The sequence below is a fragment of the Colossoma macropomum genome, unplaced genomic scaffold (assembly GCF_904425465.1).
Source record: "Colossoma macropomum unplaced genomic scaffold, Colossoma_macropomum, whole genome shotgun sequence".
Lineage (NCBI taxonomy): Eukaryota > Metazoa > Chordata > Actinopteri > Characiformes > Serrasalmidae > Colossoma > Colossoma macropomum.
This window is the reverse complement of record NW_023494792.1, coordinates 28,002,911-28,017,710: the sequence shown is the minus strand read 5'-3', so window position 1 is coordinate 28,017,710 and position 14,800 is coordinate 28,002,911. Positions and strand designations below refer to the sequence as shown.

The 14,800-nt window shown below is 36.6% G+C and overlaps 1 protein-coding gene across 5 annotated transcripts; it reads right to left on the bottom strand.

The window, feature by feature from the left end:
• Positions 1-4,899: 4,899 nt before the first annotated feature.
• zgc:193726 (uncharacterized protein LOC561161 homolog) lies at positions 4,900-12,913 on the bottom strand. Of its 5 annotated transcripts, XM_036576776.1 has the most exons (6): positions 12,778-12,912; positions 12,574-12,633; positions 10,066-10,116; positions 8,021-8,050; positions 5,405-5,440; positions 4,900-5,249 (listed from the first exon to the last, which is right to left on the bottom strand). In XM_036576776.1, exons 1-6 carry the CDS (start codon positions 12,864-12,866, stop codon positions 5,120-5,122), a joined length of 396 nt encoding a protein of 131 aa, XP_036432669.1. In that variant the 5' UTR covers positions 12,867-12,912; the 3' UTR covers positions 4,900-5,119. The 5 variants fall into 5 exon arrangements, with proteins under 5 accessions (XP_036432669.1, XP_036432672.1, XP_036432671.1 ...); XM_036576779.1 differs by lacking the exon at positions 10,066-10,116 and having other exon boundaries at positions 12,778-12,913; XM_036576778.1 differs by lacking the exon at positions 5,405-5,440.
• Between the last annotated feature and the right edge of the window lie 1,887 nt (positions 12,914-14,800).

Below are 14,800 nucleotides of genomic sequence, written 5' to 3'. Positions count from 1 at the left end.
ATCTACCAAGTTGGCCTGCCCACCTTTTAGCAGGCCTACACCACTGCTTGACGGACATGATATATTCTCTACGCAGTATTATTATTAATGATGTGGTCAAATTTGCGGCCTTAATTGCAAAGAGTATCAAAGAGTCTGCCGAATAACTAAAGTGTAGGACACCATCTCTGTCTGAAAGTCCTTATCAATAACAGCAGTCCCTCTCTCTCAGTGGCAGGTGCACCGAGAACTTTCTAGACAAATGCCCATTCACCCACACTCATCTGGCTCCCTGTTCGTGCCCATCTATTCCAGAGCGAAACAGGTCTGGATCGCTGTAATGCTTTTCTGTCTGTGCATGTCTGTGTGTTTCTTAATGATGATCTGTGAGTCTGCGCTGCTCTCTGTTTAAGCCGTGGATGAATGGCAGGGTTTAAAGATCTCTGCAGATGTCACTTCCACCATCTCTGTAATCAAGCACTGCTAGGCTACCTGTTCATTCACAGTGACGAACAACAGAAACACAATTAGAGTTTTTTAATGTATAGGTTAAAGCCTTGATTGCCAGCAAGATATCAATGTAAATGCTTTTCATGTTGTTATTGTCATAATGTGTACCTTTTGAATAATCCATACATACAGTCGTATGCAAAAGTTGAACCATCCCTGGTCAAATGACAAAATAAAATCAAAAATAATGTTTTGTTGAAAAAGTGTTCTGCAAGTTTTAGTGCACAGTTTTTTATTTATTTGCTGAGTTTAACATATTGGAAAAAATAAAGCATAAAATATTAAATGTACCATAACTTTTGCACAGACCACAGTTGACGTTTTATTATTTTCATACAGTTCAGTAAAAAAACAGTATTTGTGTATTAAAATGTGCAGAACTGTGCTCTCTGTAGAGGATTTGTAACTTATTTTCACTTAGAAACATGACCAGAGCGCCCAAACTTTTGCATATGACTGTATACAAGTTTGTGTTATGTGGTGACAGTGTCCTCTTGTGGTGAGTACTATATATTACTGCTGCATATTATTTGTTCTCAGACTGCAGGCTATACTGTGGAAAAAAAAGGCATTAACATATGTCAAAGACTGCAAATGTACAGCCATTGTACATGCTATTGCATGTGTACCAAAGACATTTGTAAGTGCCCACCACCCACTCTAAGCATGTCATTTTGTATGCATGTGCTCCTCAGAGTGTATTTTGCAATGCAATACATTTTAAACACTGTTGTTATTAACAACAGTAACTACATTGAGATACTGTGCAGCAGAGGTTCCACTATAGTGTCACTAAAGGCATTTGGAATCCCTGGAATCTCCTTCTCCTGCTGAGTTGACTTCTCTGTAAACAAATGAGATGAAACACGCACATCTTCTAAGCCGCTTATCCTTCTGGGTCACAGGGGGAGCCGGAGCTTATCCCAGCAGTCATTGGGTGGAAGGCAGGACCCTGGACAGGTCACAGTGGACAGGTCACAATGAAACAGTTGTACTAAAATGATTAGTTAAATAGGTTAATTAATTTTCTACAACATTTCAACATTGTTTACAGAAATTTGAACATCTACCACCAAAGAACGGAGCTGCCTCTCCACCTGCCTACTTATTTGCATTTTGAATCAGCTTCAGTTAAATGTATTTCTTTATGTATTTATTTCTTTATAAATATGCAGTGGGGTCCAGATGTTTGAGACCACATTGAAAATTTGGGATTTTTAAAAACTTTGAAATAAAGGACATTTAAGAATGTTGATCAATTTAAGACAAAGAAAAGTTATAACAAGTAAAATGATGAAGGAATATTCAAGATACTGCACTATGTCCAGGTCACTACTTCAGTTAAATCATATTTGTGACACCCACAATGTTCAGACCTTTGCCCAAAAGGTAATTTTTTAGCCTTTTTTAATCTAATCATCAGAGGCTTTTGCATAAACTTGTGAATTTCCTGCCAGCAAGAGTGCACACTGTCATTAAAGCAAAACAAGGACATATCAAATACAAAGAAATTCTGAAATTCATGTTAAAATTTCAAAGACTCTAATTTTCACTCAAACTGTTTTACTGCTAATAGCAGAATTTGTAATGAAAATCGTATCAAATTAGAAAGGAAAGCAAAACAGAAGCATTTCCCTAGAGCTTTCAGACTTTTGGACCCCACTGTACATAATAATATAATGAATAAACAAAAGGCACCAACCAACAGGAGTTCACATTTCAAATGTATCTTCTGTACGGTGATTTGTCATAGCTTAAGTGGAATCATTCAACATAAGCTGAATCAAAGCTTTCAGTTTTAATTCAAAATAGGATATTTAGCATTGTACTTTTATAGTTTTTTTAATGTAATGAGTAGAAACTATTTGACACATAAATTATTTATTCATGTAAAATCAGATGACAGTTTGGGCCGTATTTCATAACCTCAGTGTTCAACATGAACATAAAAGGTTTCGGCTCAAATTATACTATTGCCAAAATGAAAAATGACTGTCATCATTTTGACCACAAAACAATGCCAGCAGATGTTTGTTGGTCATTGTATTTGTTTACTTGCAAGCAATCCTCCTGTTCTTTTTCTAGTGTTCTTTATATTCTGAACAGCTAAATACTGAATTATACATCTGTGTCTGTGTATCTTGTGTATCTAAGGACATGTGGGTGTCATGCTCAATTGTTTGCCTTGGAGTCTGCCAGTACTTGCATGCAGCATGAACGTGTGCAGTAGGGGAAAGTGCATTTCCTATGTTTTCCAATAATTCATACTTGCTTCATTATTTTGTAATATTTTGAACACGTAGTAACATTTTTAAGATCTGTGTAAATGTTTGACAGCTGATCCTCAAACTGCTGTGTTTGATTTTGCTGTGGTTCTGGTTCAGGTTTAGTATTGTTCTGGTCTCATCTCTCCCACAACGTTACTGAATAGCCAATCAGTGTTTTATGAAGCAAAGCTCTGCAGACTCTTTGGGCATTCAGAAGTGCTGTACATTGGGTTCTACACCAAGAATGCTTTTAAACTTTAACTATCAATTAAAATTAAACAAATATAATAAACCCTAAGTGGAATCAAATTTACTCTGATGTGTAACATGACCTCTGGAACACTCTGTGCTCTGTCCCAATCATCAGGATTACATGCAGAATAGCCCAATAGAAAACTCCATGACCCCTTGTGCTTCCTGCCTGAGGGACCATGACTGTATGTTGAGGGACATGACTGACAGATATCATCAGAGCCAGGAGGTTGATTTCAGGTGAATTCACAGCTCGATTCAGCACAGTGATCAACCCTCAGCCCAAAACACACCACACCGAAAGTCCACCAGGAGGCTGCATGGACCAAATAACAGCTTCCCGCTGGAGACTCTGGGGAAAAGGGGTGTTGTGGATCAAATTGTATCGAAACATATGACGGACATAAAGGCATGCAGCAACATGACTAGCTGTCATGTAGCTGAATAACTCTGATGTAGATGCGTCCTACGTGGATCCTTCTATCCCTTCAGTTGGCCCCCAGAAATGGCAGAGGATCCGACGCAGATTTTGAGCACTGTGGGTGGCTGTCAGGCAGAAGGAAGTATCTGCTTCTCGTTATTCCTTGTATCGTTATCCATGAGGTTGCAAACCCTTTCAGAGGTTGTTTTATCACAGGTGTGTACAATCATATCCTGTTTCATTATTTATTATTTATCTATTATCCCATCTCTTATTACAAACAAGCAAGAGCTCACCTGAATCTACTTGTTACATCAGCTGATGTCTCATCCTCTACTACCCGCTTTAGGCCTGCCTCCACACCTACCTCTTTACCCTGAACATCTGATACCTCTAGCACAGGCTAACTGTCACTCATTCAACCGAAATGCCTCTTATAGTATCTGGTCAACAGTTGTTCTGTGGTCGGAAACTGACCAATGATGAATGGGACAGAGGGTGGCTGACTCATTGCGAGTGACAATAGATGAGCTACTCTGTAACTGTACACCAATATAGTGTTACGATGGATCTCATAGCATGGTCGCTGGGGGAGGCACAAGGTACAAAGATGGTTCTTCAAAGGTTCTTTAGTAAAGGCAATGGTTCTATTTAGAACTATGAGCTTATATAGAACCTTTCCATGCTTAAATGGTTTTTGCATGGTGAAACGGTTCTTTAGATTGATTGAAAATGTGTTGAATACACTTCTGTATAGAATCTTTTTGAAAATGGTTCTATATAGTACCACAAAGGGTTCTTCTATTGTTTGACATCGTAACAATAGCAGAACCCTTTTGGTGCTATATAGAACCATATGCAACACATTTTCCATCATTTAGAAGAACCGTTTCACCATGCAAAGAACTACTTAAGCATGCAAATTTTTCTATGTAGAATTCATGGTCCAAAATATAACCATAGCTGTATGCAAAGGTTTGGGCACCCCAAATTGCATGTTTTTGTTATTTTTTCTAAATGAAAATAAGTTGGACATCCTCTACAGAGAACACACTTCTGCACACTTTAATACACAATTATTGTTTATTTTCTGAAACTTAACATATTAAAGTATTGGAAAAAACATAAGGTACTTGAGGCATATAAAAAGGCATATATTTTCTAATATGTCAAATGAAGCAAAAAATGTTGTGCAACAAAAACGTTGCAGTAAAATTAGCAGAAAATGCAATATTTAAGTATTTTCTCTGCAAGAAATGTGTATTAAAATGTGTAGAACCGTGTTCTCTGTAGAGGATGTGTTAACGTTATTGTCACTTAGAAAATCAACAAAACGTTATTTTTACCTTCGGTGTTCAAACGTCTGGCATATGGCTTTATCACATTTTTAAGATCTAAGTAAACATACAGAGTGACAGAAAAAATCTAATAATGATATAATGTGTTCAAAAATTCTGCCCTTGACAGAAACAAAATTGAAGATAATTTTATTTAAGAAAAAAAGAGCAGTTGATACACGATGAAGGTCATTTCAACAGCACTGTCCAGTATGAATAACTTTAAATCTTACTTGGGTGGCTTATGTTACATCATCAAAATTACAAATGCCAAAATGTTGCAGCCCTGAAATTATTAATGATTTTTCTTTCCAGAAGAAATGTGTTAGAAGGATCCTCCTCCTTTTTGGCCCTCATCTCTTTCCTACCCCATAAGGGTCATGGGTATCTCCAGCTGACTCATCTCCAGCCTGGAGCTTCTCAGACAGGTGGTGCACAGCACATGTAGGTAAAATGCAGCCTGCTTTTCGAGTCCCTGACATCCTAAACACACATACATGGACATTTTAACACTTTCGCTTTAGAAATACTTCCACAATTCACTTTTGAGGTCAAATCAGCAAGTTTCAGTGAAGCCAGCTATAGAAAATCAATCTCTCACTGAATACAAGTCTGTGATTCAAAGATCAAATCAGCACCTGAAGATCACAGGGGGAGGAAGCAGGAGAAACATCCTATCAAAAGCACAAAAAAGAAAGGAAGTTGTTACTCATGTTAAAGAGAACACAGACATCTACAGTTAAAAAGTGTACAGGTCTTATTTTTGTAAGTAATTGTGAAAAAAAACAGCAATCTATACAGGAGATTTGGTGTGCAAAACCTGATACTATAATCAGGTTAAAATGCCATCTGATTTGAGTGCATTTTTCAATATATGGACTGTTCTACCAAATCAGCTTCCACAATAAAAAAAACTGTTTATAAAAACAATTCAGTATTCAGACCTTACAGGAAATATGTGATGATTTTTTGTTGGGAGATGTCTGTCCCAAACACTAAGCCCTACATTTCAGCTTCTGAAAATACTTACTGTTTTTAAGAATATTTTTCAGTGTGTTTTTTTTCCAAGATCTTTTTTAATTCTTTTAAAGTTGAAAGAATTTGGTTTATTATGAATTTTTGAATGGAAAAACTTTATTCCAAAAATGTACCCAAAGAGTTTTAGTCTGTAGGAGGGGCCTTATTTTAGCCACACCCCTGCATGTTAGAGCAGGAAGTGAGACTGCATCCCTGTCCCTCATGGCCACATGGTGAGCAGTTAGATCTCATTGTTTTAAAGTAAATGTGTCCTAAAGTCTGAAAATCAGTGTGTAATATTATGAATTGTCAAAATTGAAACATATATTTTCTGCAATTTAGTAACTTTTTTGTGTTTTAATGAACATTGGTATAATTTTATGTGTGTACAACTGTTCAAAGCTGTGTTTGCTAGCCGTGTACTGGCTAGTGTTTTTGGGTTCTGCTCAAAATTAGCTTAAATTGTCACCACTGAAACATATGGTAAAGTTTTTGTAGTGTTATGCCTGTTTATTAGTGACAAAATGGAATGTTCAGTCATTTATTTTAATAAAATAAACATAATTAAGGTATAGGCTCTCTCAAAGTCCAAAGTAAAGTCCAAAATGTGTTTTCAACTCTAACTCTGAACCAATTTGCTAGAATGATCCATATACCTGTATCATTAAAGTGTTATGAATAGATCTAATTTACACTCTCTACAAAAAATGTGCCACAGAGTTTTTTGAGTGATGCCTCGGAAGAAGTACTTTTGGTTCCCTAAATAATCATGAGAGATTTGTGAGTGTGAAGAACCTTCTAAATGTAAGAACCTTCTAGATGTTTGAAGAACCTTCATGTTATGTAAAGGTTCTGTCCGCCTTATTCCTGCACCCCATGATGCTTTGAATGATTCATAGACAGAGCCTCCAGAGTGTAAGTCATGTTATCAGTCAGATGGTTCTATTTATAGGGTTCAGAAATGCTAATAAAGTCTTTAATTGTGTTTACACTGAGAATCACAAGTGTATGCCATTATATAGCAATGTTTAATGTAGAAACAGATTCATACACTCCAGTCTAACCAAAACCGTGCTATGATTAAGCTTGTTTCTGCTAGTGACCCTGGTACTTTGACCAGGGTATGGGCTCGCTAGGTGCTATATTGGATTTTGATATCAGTTCTAGTTATGTTCAGAAATAAGAACCTGTGTTGACAACATGTCTTTTACAGCACTGTGCTTTCTTGAGAGGTTTGTGCTATACAGTTCTTTTTCTTGCCAGCTGTGAACTGCACGTTGTCTCAGAAGCATCTCAGGCCCCATTCATAACATGCATTCTGGGTGATCTAATTAGCGCTAAATACAGGTAACCGATCACTAAAACCACCTTCGGAGGCAGTCAGGGCCGCATATGACCACAACATTTATAGTGTGAACGCAAAGCGTCTTTATACGTCCTCAACCTCACCGCTTTAATCAACTGTGTCATCACAGCAAAGACCAAAGCAGCTTCATAGCTTCATTTTTTCCGCCTCCTCTACACACCTAAAAAAGATGGTTCTTCAAGGGTTCTTTAGTAAAGGCAACGGTTTTGTTCAGTTCTACATAGAATCATTTTATGGTTAAATTGTATGGTGAAATGGCTCTTTAGATTTATATAATCTTTGGTCTCACTTTATTTGGATAGTCCACTATAGTCGCCTATCGATTATCTACAGATGTTCAAACTGTTAACAAACTATCTGTTGATTCTAAACAGCGGTTAGTTTAGGGTTAGGATTTGGAAAGGGGTTAGGGCTAGGACCAGGGTAAGGGTTGGGCTTAGGTTTTAGGTTGAGGTTAAGGTTAGGGTAAGGATTAGAGCCAGGTTTAGAGGTAAAGAAAATTTAGTAGATGTTTAGTTGAACGTAATTTAAAAGTAAATTAAGTATCTACAAAGCATCTAAAGTGTACTATGCAAATAATGTGTTACCGAACCTTTTTAAAAACGGTTCTATATAGCGCCAAAAAGTGTTCTTCTATTGTGAGTTTGACATCATAACAATAGTTTGGTGTTATATAGAACCATTTTTAAAAAGGTTCTATATAGAACTATATATAACACATTCTCCATCAATATGAAGAACCATCTTTTTTAAGCAGTTCATGCAGTCTAAATGTTTGTAACAGCCCTTTCATTTACTCTGACTTGTGGGTACATTTTTTTGTACCACATTCAGTTAAATACAAACATGTTATAAAAACAGGATCGCCCACCTTTTTCCACTGGAGCTTAATGTAGCATTTCTGGTAAAATAAAAAAGGATTTTAGTTTCAGGTCAACCATTTATATGGCCTAATTTAACAAATAGAAAATAGAAAAAGGAATAGAAATTGTGGCCTGTGCAAAAGTTATGGCACATTTTTATTTTATGTTACTCAGCAGATTAATAAAAATTGTGCTTTCAAATTTGCAGAAAATGCCATATTTGAGTGTGTTTTCTGTACATGTTGTGCTGGCTTATAAAATGAAAAATATGCCATATCTTTTGTACAGATGGGGTTTTATGTATATTTTTTTCAGTATGTTAAATTCAGCAAATAATCAAGAAATGTGCATTAAATGTGTAGAATTGTGTTCACTGAAGGGGATGTGTTAAGTTATTTTCACCTGGAAAATCAACAAAAATGTGTAGGTCGACTAGAGATGTTCAAACTTTTGCACTCGACTGTGTAAGGCTGTTATTTGGTGAAGGACATGCACATGTTGTGTGCGTGTTTATCATCTGCAGTCCTGCTCCTCTCACTGTGATAATTGCTGCACGTTAGATTTGGAGTAGTGTTGTGTACTGACAGTGTGAAAAGGCCACGGTACAAATAGTGCTCATTAAAGCTGTTGGCATTTAGAATGACATTTTTAAACATTCTGTAATTTGTCAGCAAAGACAGCAAATAATAGCTACCTTTGAAATGATGTTCAATGCATTTAAAGATATAGCCCGAAGGTTTTGGAAAACAATTTGGAGCAAAAACGAAAAAGTTACCCTCCATGCATAAAACAAGACAAATAAAAATGTCTTTTAGAAACTATTTTTATAGTAGGAGCTGATGCAACGTGTGTCATAGCAACTGTTTAAGTTCATTGCAACATCAGTTGTTCCAATTTAGAATAGAAAAGCACTTGTAGGCATAGAAGATGTGTTTACATTACTTCAATAAACTTTAAGTATATATAAGTGTACACTTAATTATGTTTTACAAAAGTAAACTTAAATACAACTTTAATTTGTAAAATGTGTTTATGTTTATTTAGTGATATTAAAATATAATTTAAAATGTATTTAAGTAAATGTTAGGTGCAGCATAGCTTAAAAAGTAGCACTGAAGTAAATCCAGTAGTATGTTTATTAACCTCTTATGCTCCAGGGTCTATTTTGGTTTGTCCATCTGAATTTACATGACCAAATCTTAAGGCAAATTATTCAGTAACTGCATGAAATTAATGCAAATTTTTATTTTATTTTTTTGTAAAAGCTCCCCTCAAATTAACAGAACATGTTACGCTCTTTGTATTTTTTTATAAAAATAATTTTTACAGAGCAGATCACTGAAGAGACGCCATCTGTTTATAGTTTATAGCCCAGATTTGTGAAAAAATGGGTCGACTTTCAGTAGACAAAAAAATGGTGAGTTCAGCTTCTACTATTGTAAGGGTTTAAAATTACATTACCCATCTATTTGACTGGAAAGAAGACAGTTACATCTCTCATATGACCCCCACCTTTTGAATGTAGCTTATATATTAGAAATATTAGAAATATTAAAGTTATGAAAAATATGACGAAGTGTGTTTTGGAGCTTAAGAGGCTACATAGTCCAATTGTAACAACAGTTATATCTATAACAGTTATATCTATAACATTACTAAGTCTACTATGAAACTACTAAAATACTTAAGTGCAACTACACATAAAAGCAACAAAAAGCTGAGACAAGCAGCCTGCAGTTTGTGTCATGGTTGCGGTTTCAAGGTACAAATACACCACTGTAAAACATGTTGTCCTAATTGTCAAGGACAGCATCTAAACAGAGACCTGTTGATGCTTTCTTGTTTTTGTCTTGTTTTGTTCAAGCTACGCACATACACAGCTTCCTGTGCTGTAGTCAGTCATATGACACTGAGTAAGACTGGCTGACTGGATGAAGGATCTGATTCTGAATCAGTGCTGCCGCTCTGAGGCATTTGTAGCTGGTGGGTCTTGGTAATATAGTCACCTGCATTACAAACAGGCAGGGCATATGGCCGTGCGCGAGACACTTACCCTGACTCAGTGTAGTTCTGGGCAGAACCACAGAAGGGGCCTTCACAGTCACTGGGAACAAACCACAGTACGCTATCAGTCATGGGCAAATCATCATCATGTACGGTCATTATGAACCTGTTACTTTTGTCTGTCTGAAACACAAACCAGCGTTCATTTTATCCACGGTTCCTCCACAATCACCTCTAAAAGTATTTAATTAGTGAAGACAAACTGTAACTATTGTAGCATCGCGCATCCTGGCTTGCATTGCTGTGGGAGCGCGGAGGGTGTGGCCATGCAGTGGCCTGAGGAGGCTTTTGGGAGGTGCCACATTTGCGGTAGGAGGTTGTTGTTGTTAGCTTAGGTTGCAAATACATTGCACAATTATTTGTCTGATTTTAAGCCTGATTTGCCCCTTGCCACAAATTTCCACAATCTGAAGCGTTTTTCCAGGTCGGGAGCTCGATCAGAAGCGACTGACGGCACGGATAAAGGAGAGTTGTATGGTTGAATGGGACCTGCCTGCTATCTAAGCCATTTTACTAGCAAGTAGTGATGGTTTTTCCTTGCTGCCTGTTCAGTAAAATAGCATTTGCCTATTACATTACTATTACATTTGCAATGTTTCTCGTGTCTAATTCAATGCTGCTGCCACGCTGTATGGTACGCTCACACACTTCAGCTGAAAATAAAATATAAGAGTCACCTTTCAATAATTTTTATTTCGTGAGAATATTTTGTGTTTAGTCCTCTCCTGGGGCCCTGGTCAAATGACGTTTTGCTGATTTTCTAAGTGAAATTATGGGGAATTCCCCTAATTTTTCAAAATATCTACATTATCAAATAATTAAGATGTAAACAAGGTCATTCAGAGTGATTGGTGTGAAATGATCTATTCTAGAGAAATTTACAGAGTCAGAATTGTTCACAGTGGTTATGATGGGAACCAGACATCTAAAAGCTCCCTCACAGAAAGTTATTACATTAAATGGTTACAAATAGTCTGCTTGATGCCTGGAAAGTTGTTCATAATCTTTTTGAGAAAAGTTTTGGGCCTAAAATGTATTTTTTAAAAATGCAAGCAGGACATAATGATACACGCAGGTTGAGGCAAAATAGTATACTCATAATACTCATACCTATACTAACAAACTCAGTAGTAACAAACTCAGTAGACACATGTAGATTTACTGGTGGTTTTGGATAGTAAATAAAATGTCTATATTTGTGTTGTAGACATTGCGACTCCTGGTTCCTATAACCACCGCTGTAAAGAAATCTGAGTCAATGAGATTCTCTACAAATGAACCATTTCACACCAAACCATTTTGAATGACTTTGTTTTCATCTCAACCACTGAATTATGCAGGAATTTTGAAAGATAGGTGGAATTCCCCCATAAAGAAAATGTAAATGTGCCATCTTTCTTCAAATTCTAGTGCACAATTTCTATTTATTTGCTGAGTTGAACATATTGGAAAAAATAAAGCACAAAATATACATGTCATTTGACCAGGGGCGCACAAAGTTTTGCATACAAGTATAAGTAGTGAGAAAAATGAACTTGTAGTAAGTTAATGCCTCCTGTCTGAACTGTTTAAACACAGTCTGTCCAGCTTCACAACCACTTTTATGGGCTAGAACACAGAATGTTCTAAGCTTAGTTTTGGGACAAAGTCTTATAAACAGATGAGACTTAATTCAGCCATTTATTATGAGCTAATTCTCCAGGATGCTGTGCTAAGTTATCACTGGCTGAAGTGCATAAACGTGGAAGATGTTGCGTGTTTACTTGGCTTTGATAAATCCCGCTTAAAAGAGTAAATGCAAGTATTTAATTAATAAAGGAGGCCTAAAAGTATTAACAATCATTTAGGAATATTTGAGTTTTCTTTAAAGGCCTTAAAATTTGTGTAAATCTCAGAAAGCTGTGGAAACACAATGACCCCAAAACATGCTATTAAAGTCAAATTCCACAGATTTTTCAAATTTTCTGTATAATTAAATGGAACCAGATGTCTGAAGAGTTTAATGCTTCTAAAAGCTCCCTCACAGAAAGTTACTATTTGAAATGGTTATGAGTACACTGCCTGTTTTTTTTTAGAAAGCCATTCCCAGTGTAGAGTTACATTAAGGGTGGTATGAGGCAAAATAGTCCTCAAAAAATTCCAGATTTATCACTATTTTACCATGATCAACATTACATATAAAATCTCTGAAGACACTGTTGGTTTTGCACAGCACATAAAATGGTTATGTTTGCATTGTAGACAACATAACACTTGGTTATTAAAGACTCAAGACACCAAAGCTGATCATTTTCGGTAGAATGGAGCATTTTACATCAAACCACTCTGAATGACTTTGTTCACATTGCCTGAATTATGCAAAAATTTTGAAAAATTGGTGGAATTCCCCTTTAAGGAAACTAAGCCTATCAGTGGCAAACAGTCAAACATAATGTACTGGCTAATATAATCTTCCAGTTAATATCCAAGCAAGAAATTGACAGAGCATTATACTTACACAGTAGTGTTGGAGGAGTTGGCCTCTGAGTTCACTGGAAGGGGAGGTGCCCCATTATCACTACAGGGAAGGAAAAAGACACTGACCTTTAATGTTTTGGAGTCAGGCATTGAAATACCTGTTTAGTATTAGAAAAGACTGATATAAAACAATTAAACAAGGTCCCAGCTTTGATGGAGCTCACTGTGGTTATTGGTATCTTACCTTGTACTGTTCTTTGTGTCACTGTGGTAGAGGGGTGATCCAACAACACACCCCAGGAGCAGTACACTGCAGGCCCAGGCAAGGAGCATGCTGGCAGTGTGGTGAACAAATGAGCCTGGATCAGACAACTGCAATGCATTTATACATCATAATCACTCCCACACTTAATCAATGCCTGTTTATCTCCCATCTTTGACGCAGAGGGCTGTCTATGTGGACGGTTCTCACAGATCTGGCCAATGTTTTCATGAGTACAGAAAGAGACAAGGACACATGCTTTTGCCAAAAAAAAGAAAGAAAACAACGGATAAGATTAATAGGTCTTTCTTGGTGTTGTGAACATTGTTGTTCCTTCACAGTGGCAGCCGTACACAATAAATCAAGTACAGTGTCTCATTAAAACAGATCCAGAAGAGATCTGAAGGGTGTTTTCCTTGTGCTCTGTGTGTATGGCCTTGGCCTCCTCTTGCTTCCACTGATGACAAATATCCTATTTTTCACAGAAAGCAACTGTTTCAGTGACTTTTCTCAGATTACAGCAGCCCTGTCGAGTGTTTATTCACAGCAAAAAATGGGGCCCACCAAACCACCAGGTGTGTGTCTGTATACTCTGTATGGCCAAAAGTATGTGGACACCTCTCCTAATAATTGAGTTCATGTGTTTCAGTTGAATCCATTGCTAACAGATGTTTAAAATCAAGCACACAGCCCTGTAATCTTGACAGACAAACACTGGCAGTAGAATGGGTCATACTGAAGAGCTCAGGGTGAAAATATCACATACTCACGTATTTGTTTCCAATATGTTCAATTCAGCCAAACAGCAGTTGTACACTTTGCATATGACATTATATGAAGAAATCCTGCTGTTAACATTACACAGCTGGTGATCTTTTGAAAGTTCTGCCCCAGTTCTGAAAGTTTATTTAATGAGATCTGTCCTATGGTTCAAAATGGTTTATTGAGAATAAACTGTCTAATAATTTTCTAAACATTTTAATCTCTGTTGGTGTCGCTTATGTAATATGCAATTAGTTCAGATGGTTTTCTAGCCCATAAAACTAGATTTCTCTTTAATTTATTGTGAAATTTTGACACTATTTTCCAATATCAGTTATAAAATCAGCAAATAAACAGACATTGTGCTCTAAAGTTTGCAGAAAAAAAATTCACTTAGAAAATCAATGTACCACTTGCGTAATTTGACCAGAGGTATTCAAACTATTGCATATGACTGTGTGTGTGTGTGTGTGCGTCATCAACTATATATATATATATATATATATATATATATATATATATATATATATATATATTAATATTATTTATCAGACAGTGCAGTGTGTCCAGTGGTTTTCTTATATTGTTTCTCTAGCAAGAAATAATAATTCTTGTTCTATTCTTGCATACAAAAGAATATAATTGGGGTGGGTAGGGTGTGGGATGTTGAGGCCCCCAAATGTTCAGAAACAGCCCGCACACACACACACAAACATGCACAGCTAAATGTTAGTGTATCAGTGACACCAGACTAGATCAGTGATAATTCAGAGTTTTTCTCTGTTCTCAACACACCTGATCCAAATAATCAGCTCAGTAACAACCCTTACTGAGCTAAAATGCAGGAAAAGCAATAACAGGGGATGTCCAGGACCACCGAGAACCACTGATATCACCACACTGGCTTTTTTGTTTTGTGTTGTTTTTAATTAATCTTTTTCGGTCATGCCATGTTATATAAAGTACTCAGTACTCACCTTACTGACCACTGATAATCGTCTGATGTAGTCCTCTAGAATAAACTGCAGAGTAGATTAGTATTATATCTACATTCGAGAATGCAGAATGAGTAACAGAAACCCAAACATCAAATAGTGAGACAAAATACTGCAGGAAACATGGTTCCAATCTCTTCCTTCTAGATTTTGGAAAACGCATAGGCAGGAATAATGCTGCATTCGATTGTGGCTTCAAGCCTGGGCATGAAAAAGACTAAAATACTGTATCAAAGGTAATTTTCCAT